General features: G+C 47.1%; 1 protein-coding gene across 1 annotated transcript; it reads right to left on the bottom strand.

Annotated features, from left to right (window-relative positions):
• Positions 1–1749: 1749 nt before the first annotated feature.
• LOC149338124 (uncharacterized) lies at positions 1750–4026 on the bottom strand. Its single transcript, XM_089550109.1, has 3 exons — positions 3940–4026; positions 2581–2785; positions 1750–1847 (listed from the first exon to the last, which is right to left on the bottom strand). Exons 1-3 carry the CDS (start codon positions 4021–4023, stop codon positions 1750–1752), a joined length of 387 nt encoding a protein of 128 aa, XP_089406235.1. The 5' UTR covers positions 4024–4026.
• Between the last annotated feature and the right edge of the window lie 3549 nt (positions 4027–7575).

Genomic DNA, 7575 nt, shown 5'->3' with positions numbered 1-7575 from the left:
TCGGGCTTCTTCTGCGCGTTGAAGGTAGGCAGCGACGTCGTCGTTAGCTTCCTCGGTAACGTTGGGAAGGATGGCGTCTAGCTTGGTCGTGGCCTCTTTGCCATGGACGAGCCTAAAAGGCGTCATCTGGGAGGTCTCCTGCACTGCCGCGTTGTAGGCGGAGACTACGTAAGGCAAGATGGCGTCCCAGGTCTTGTGTTCGCTATCGACATACATGGCGAGCATATCGGCAATGGCTTTGTTGAGGCGCTCGGTCAGTGCCTTGGTCTACGGGTGGTATGCAGTTTTTCTCCGGTGGCTGGTTTGGCTGTAAAGGAGGATGGCTTGCGTCAGTTCCGCCGTGAACGCTGTTCCTCTGTCAGTGATGAGCACATCGGGGGCGCCGTGTCGCAGAAGAATGCAGTCCACGAAAAATTTGGCGACTTCTGCTGCTGTTCCGTTCGGTAGGGCTTTTGCCTCGGGGTAGCGGGTCAGGTAGTAGGTCGCTATAATGATCCACTTATTTCCAGACGTTGATTTCGGGAAAGGGCCAAGAAAATCCGTGCCGATCTGCTGATTGAGGGGGGTTCAATGGGGTTCAGAAACCCTGCTGCTCGGGCTGGAGGGGTCTCGTCGCTGACAGTCTCGGCAGGTTTTCACGTAATGTGCGACATTGGCAGACAGTCGGGGCCAGTAATACTTGTCTTGAATGCGGCGGAGGGTGCGAGAAAACCCGAGATGTCCAGCTGTCGGCTCGTCGTGTGACGCCTGAAGAACTTCTCCGCGCAGACTTGCAGGTACAACAACGAGGTAGGCGGTCTTGTTCGCTGCAAAGTTCTTCTTCACGAGGACATCCTTCTGTAAAAAGAACGAAGAAAGTCATCGCTTAAACGAGGCGCGGGGGGAAGAAACCTTGCCTTCGAAGTATTCGATGAGGCATTTTATGTCGGGGTCGCGCGTTGCTGTTGAACAAAACAGCTGGAGCTGATGGGTCCTCATCGCCGTCCGGCGGTGGTGCATCTACAGGGGCTCGTGACAGGCATTCGGCTTCAGAGTGCTTGCGTCCGGACTTGTAAACGACGGTTGCCCCTGACAAAATATTTTGTTGGGAAATTCTTGAAAAACCATTGGTCAATGTTGGGAAATCGCGTTGGAATTCCATTGTTTTTCTATTGAAGAAACGTTGAGAATGCATTCAGAACTCTTGAATACTGGGCACTGAAATATTGCTGGAATTCCATTCAGTACTGTTGAGTGAAAATTTTATTGTTTTACCCTTGTTAATTTGTTGTTTTTCCATTGATATTGTGTTGTTTTACCATTAATATTTTCTTGAGCTGTATTGAGAACTGTTACTGAAATACCGTTGAAAATTTACTGAAATTTTTTGTGTTAAAATTTTGCTTATGTTCTACTGGGCGTTCATTAAAGCATGCATGTCCTTAAATTTGTTTGGAATGGTTATACAATCAAGTGCTTCGAAGCAATAGCACATGCTTATGAATGTCCTAGTAACGACTGGAGCTCGCTAAAAAAATTGCAAATGATTTGCACTAAAGATCCAGTTGCGGGTGCATAGAAGGCAGTGGTTATCCTTGGAAAAATCTATCTTTTTAAGAAAAAAACCTTTCTTCTGACTGCGCTGCCTGCATTCCGAACAACAAAACTCCACGTTTTCTGTAGATGAAGACAAATCTGTATAAGGTACATCAGAGAAGAACAAGCAAAGCGGTGTGAGGTCAGATGCTACCTTTATTGCAGGTGGATAGACTACAATTGCATAGGCCTCAGGTCCCTGGCCAGGAGCGAGGACAGGCTGTTTTTAATATACGCCACATTTGTTGTAGAGTGCTCGGCACAGGCGTAGCCTGCGAAAACAGACAAATGAAGACAAATACACATCAGTTCAAGAAACAAAGCAACACGGTAAAGTACTGCAAGAAATAAAGCAGAAAATACAATTATGATCGGGGTATTTGGTTACCACTGCGAACGACTGCATGAATAGGGTTGGTAGAAAAATGCCTCAAACAGTTATTTTTCAACTGCCCATACCTCTCACAGTGTGCATGAACTGTACTCGCAGTACTGGTTCAAAGCAATGAATTAAAATGTTAGCATTAACTCTGCTGGCTTTACTCACAGAGTTTACTACAACAATGAGAACAGCAGGCCATGTAGGAGCAAGGCAATGCTGCAATGGACAGATCGTAAGTGTTTGAACAGATTCCCGCCAGGGATTGAGTTTCCTGTGACCAACTGCAAGCTTGCTGATATAACAGCTCATTCTTATGTGTGTCTTCCAGGAGGGAGTTGTGAACAACCATCGTGCTAAATAATAATGGTCGTGCCAACAAAAAAAAATTTGTTTTTTTTTCAACAACGCATAATACCTGCTACGGCAGCCCTGACACCATTAGAAAACAAAAACTGAAACAAAATTTCATTTTGAAGCAGCATATTACCTGATCAACAAAGGGCAAATATGAACTTCTCGTTCTACTATCAGTGGCACCAGTAAAGTTTGTAGAAAAGAAAGTCCTGTTTTGATCCTGGTGTGCTGAATCACAACAATTACTTTTCAGAAACACAAGTACTCACTTATCACTGCACTGAGCCGGACAGGGTCGAGCTCATCTTTCTGCCCTTTTGAGGTCTTCCCTCCAAACAAGGACCGCCCCTGCAGTTCCTCAGGCGGAAAGACGTGCCGTAAAAGCGCCCTTGCCAATTTTCCCAGTCCACCTTGGCACATATTTAGTTGTTGGAGCACACTTTCTTCGACAAGGACGCCGCCACCTATATCGACCTGCACACAAAAACTGATATTGTTTCAGCCTGAAAACAGAAGCACCATTAACTAATAAAGCTTAATGAGCTGGAACAGTTTTGTGAAAACCAAAAAAATGATCTCACACATTCCCTGGGAACAATCTATCAGTTTTCCATAGTTTGATATTTCCCTTTAGTGCCCCTGTTCACTTTCAGTGTAGTGCTTTTGGCCTGCCACCCCAAGTTCGCCACTGCGTGCGTGTAGCCTCTTGCAACCAGGGCTGGACAAGCAGGTGGGCTGGGCTGCGATTGGCAACTTCTCAACCTCTGCCTACATCACCTGCCGGGGCAGAGGCACATCGTTGCGCCTACCCCATGGTGCAAGTGGTGGTGGGAGGACTCCCCGCAATATTTGAATCTTTCTGAGTGCAGGAGGCATGGAGCGGGGTGGGTGGGAGGTAAAGTGAGAACAATAGCTTCACAGTGCGAGCATATCTAATACGTAATTGGCTTATTAGCCCTGCTAAATCGGCTGTACAGCCGCGCTCTTGTGGCTTTGTGCGTGAACAAACAATGCTAGTGCACAATAATCCACGCTTAGCCGAGCTAAACCGACCATCAATTTTTTTTCTGCCTCTGAGGAGGCAGTGCAGATAGGACCCTTGCGAATTTGCCCAGCCTGCCATGGCACATGTTGAGCTGCATCAACCCACGACGACCCCGTTGCCTATTTCAGCCTTCACATGCAAATTAATCCTGCTTCCGCCAGAAAACAGAATCACTGTTAACAAATAAATGTTTAATAAGAGAACCGAAGGAACTATATCACGTGTTTCCTGAGAGTAATGCATTTGTCGTGCTTAGTTTGATATTTCCCGCTAGTGCGCTCTGATATTTTTCTACATGTTAGTAGGTAGTGCAGGCACCACGTACATCTCTAAGCGTATGCTTCGACCTAATTTATTAAGTGATGGAGCCAACAATTCCTGACATCCTAAGCTGTACATACCGTTGCAAAGACTGCGCCAGTGCAAAGAAGCCTTTGCCCACACTTGAAAGAAAAAAACGTCCCTGGTTTTCGCAAAAACACCACATTGGGAATGAGTACAGCTGCCGAGCTCGATATAGTCAGAATATCAAACTACCTTCGCTCAACTACTTCTAATGTGACCCAAGTATTCAGCTACATACCTTTGTGCATGGAACTACAGGTGCGGCCTGTACCGGTTCTTGCCTGTTCTGCTTGTCCAGCATGCGGTTCATGCTTTTGACCATCTTTGCAGCATCTAATATGTAGAGCAAGAAAATAATGTTTTACAAATGAGCAAACAAGCGATTACTTTGCAACATTGCTATCTCGCTTCAGTTGTAAAGCATATGATTAAGAACGTCCACACATCGAAAAAACTAAAAACAAACATTTTCCACATATACAACCAGGCCCCCATTACTCATGAAGTGCCTGACTTGAAATAACAGTCCTGGCTTGTGGGCTTATAATCATCACCGGTGCGAGATTCGCCTCCTGGTCAACGTACGTTCCAATTCCTTGTTTTCTTATTGTTTGTAATGATGGTGACAAGCAGCCGTAGACCATAGCCCTAAATGAATGGTTAGTATTAAGGTGTTAAACCTTTGGTACAGCAGTTCCTTGTTCTATGCAATGGTAGGCGTACTGAACTTCGAAACCCAAAGAAGATATGCAGTAAATAAAAAAAAATTTCGTTGCACAAGACAGTGTCAAAGACAGAACTTACTGTTGGCCACTTGGATAGGTACTACAAGCATTCGGTATATTTTGAATTTGTATTCACGCCAGTTAGCAGTAAAGCAACTAGCTCTGAAGCTTCAGGGAGAGAGAAAGGAGGAAAGCGGCACAAGGAACGTCAAAGTGCAGCGTCCTTTTTGAGCTCGCACTGAGAAAGAAAATTTTTTAGGAGATGGGTGTGCTCTGCACTTCACTCCCTTGGGGGCTTTGTTACTGCATCCGGACAAAAGATATGCAACTTCACGTCAAGCAGCAAAATTCCATCGCTCTAAAATTATTTCAAGTCACTAGAGTAGCTGCCCCATTAAAGACACCATAAAATCACTTTCGGGCTCAACAAAATGAAGCCTGCGCTCAATCTAAAATGCACAAAATTATAGAGATAGCGGTGGCAACATGACGTCCATACAGCCAAAATGCGACTTTTACTGCAAGCCGACCTTTCGTGGCATAGAAATAATGAAACTGTCAATACAACGTAGAGCCCATAGGTATGACTGGCTTCAGAGTCGCATAAAAATTTACATCTTTCATAAAGAGAAGTACTCACCTTTTGCAGCTGATGTAAGGTCAAGGGCTGCACGCAAACTTTCATTTTCATCTTCTAATTCGTAGATTATTTTCGCGCAGTTACAGCACTACTGTGTCAACGATTTAAAAAGAAACCAAACCACACATTACACAGGATTTAAACATGACAATGTTACTCATAAATGCAGCATATCCACAATGTAGCGAAATTTATATTATCTCCAAACGCTATAAAAGAGCAATAGATGTACTAAAATTTAGTATGATGTAAGACGCACCAGCACCTCTAGTAAGCGAAAACTTATCAGCCAACAAGAATTTTATCCAGGTGCACTAGAGAGCGTGTGCTCTGCGGCATTTGCCTCGCGTGATTAGGTGATCCTCACCTGAAATTAGTCTAGCCCTTCAAATTAGCGCAGTCTGGGCTCATGTTTGTTTCCAATGTGAGGGCGCGACCAACCACCGCGTTTAAGGGCTTCTGACGCTCGCGCGGAATGACGCTTCGCTGCCGCGAACCGGCCAAACAAAGCACTTTCGTTGCGGAAAGCTGCGCTTCTAGCACAAGTCCCGACCTCAAGCTTGCATTTGCTCCTCCCAACAAAACAAAAGGCCTCAAACAAAAAACCATGTGTCACAAAAAGTGGTTAAAGTGCAGTTTAAAACTCAAAACACAAAACAACACAGCATACGCACGCTCATTTGCAACGAAGACTGGTCGTCATCACGTTCTGTCTCAGGCGGGGTGACGGCAGCAGAGACAAGCTTCGCGCGCTTTCTTTCAAGCGTGTTTGGCTTGCCTAGAAACACGACAGCTCGCACTTCATCCACAATAATGAAAGGAAACGCGATTTCAAAACCTTAAATTACTCACCGATATGCGATGTTCTGCCGGTGCCGACGGCTTTCCTTCCTGCCAGCGCACGTGCTGGATTCTGCCGCGCAGATCATCAAACGCGCTCGCATCGCTCATGAGCCGCAGACCAATTGCTGGCTCCGCTAAACCTCGCAATGAATAAACATCCCATTTTGCTCCTTGGGCCATTTCACGAGGATGTGTATCATGATTTAACACGTGCAAGAAACGCTCAGAATGCTCACGGCCTCACACGAGCGCATCGCTATCTACTGCAGCCGCTGGTCGTTGCGCTGACATCGGCCTATACCACGAACGGTATCGCCGCGCTCCTCTACAACGTAACACAGTTCAACTGCCTAACATTTTACATGTTTTTAATAAAATTGAAAAACTTTGCCTTATTAATAGTATTGTAAGCACAACATGCGACCTTCTTCTTCATCTGTACATATCCATCATCATCGCTCAAAGCACAACATGCGACCTTCGTCTTCATCTGTACGTACCCATCATCATCGCTCATCTTCTTCTTCGAAGGGTTGGTCGCCATACTTGCGGGTGCCATTAAAGCTCGCTCCATCCTGCGCTCTGTCTCCCGTCTCACAAGTGGTGGAGTGTGCTCTCGATCCCTGCGTCCTCTCCGCCGCCAGACTGCAGCTACGTTCCGGTCGCCACCTGCTCGTACCATCCGCACCGATGGATACCGTCAGCGACAACACCACTCGTACTCCCGATGGGCCCCCCGTTCTTCTTCCTCTCGATTCGAACCGTCTGGAGCCAGCAACGATGAGCCAACCCGGTTCTTCCCAATCTTCTGGACACCCCACTTGGACCATCACCACACTCCAGCGCGAGCCTCCCATTTTTGCTGGTCTTCGTGGGGACGATGTCGAGGACTGGCTCGACCAATATAACCAGGTCAGTGCCTATAATCGATGGGACTCAGCGATGAAACTTGTAAACGTGTCGTTCTACCTCACTGCCGTGGCCAAGACTTGGTTCGTCAACCACAAAGATGCCATCCCGGACTGGGCTCACTTCTCGGCACAGATACGACAAATCTTTGGCACATCTAATGCAAGCCCCGCTGTCTACAAAAAAAAGCTAGATACGCGCGTTCAGCTACCCGGTGAGTCCTACACATCCTACATTGAAGATGTGCTTGCCCTATGTCGACGTGTCAACAGCGCTATGTCAGAGAACGATCGGGTACGTCATCTTCTGAAAGGGCTTGGGTCATTTGCCTTCAACACGCTTGCTGCTCAGAATCCAACGTCAGTCCAAGACATCCGAACAACTTGCCATCGTCTTGACGACCTTCAGTCGCTTCGATTAAAAGACACCTGGGACTCCCCACTTTCACCCGACGTGGACTTACGCTCCCTCATTCGTTCCATTATCCGGGAGGAACTGCACGGCTCCACCTTACCGCCAGTCGATTCCCACCCGCCTCCAGCCCCGTCGTCCTCGCCTTTGCGTGATCTCATCAAAGACGAGCTCGCTTCGGTCACTCGTCCCTTGGCTGCGGAACCACCTGTACCGCGTTTTGTGCCTACCTATGCCCAGGTTGCTGCGACGCCTCCTGCTGCTGTTTACCCGTCGCATCCACAGCCCGTCCAGCAAACTCCGGTCTCTGTGTCCCCGAGCCCCGCTATGTGTCCTGTTTGGAGTC

Source organism: Amblyomma mixtum, chromosome 6 (genome assembly GCF_055824585.1).
Source record: "Amblyomma mixtum isolate Tamu chromosome 6, ASM5582458v1, whole genome shotgun sequence".
Taxonomy (NCBI): Eukaryota; Metazoa; Arthropoda; class Arachnida; order Ixodida; family Ixodidae; genus Amblyomma; species Amblyomma mixtum.
This window is presented reverse-complemented; position numbering and strand designations above follow the sequence as displayed.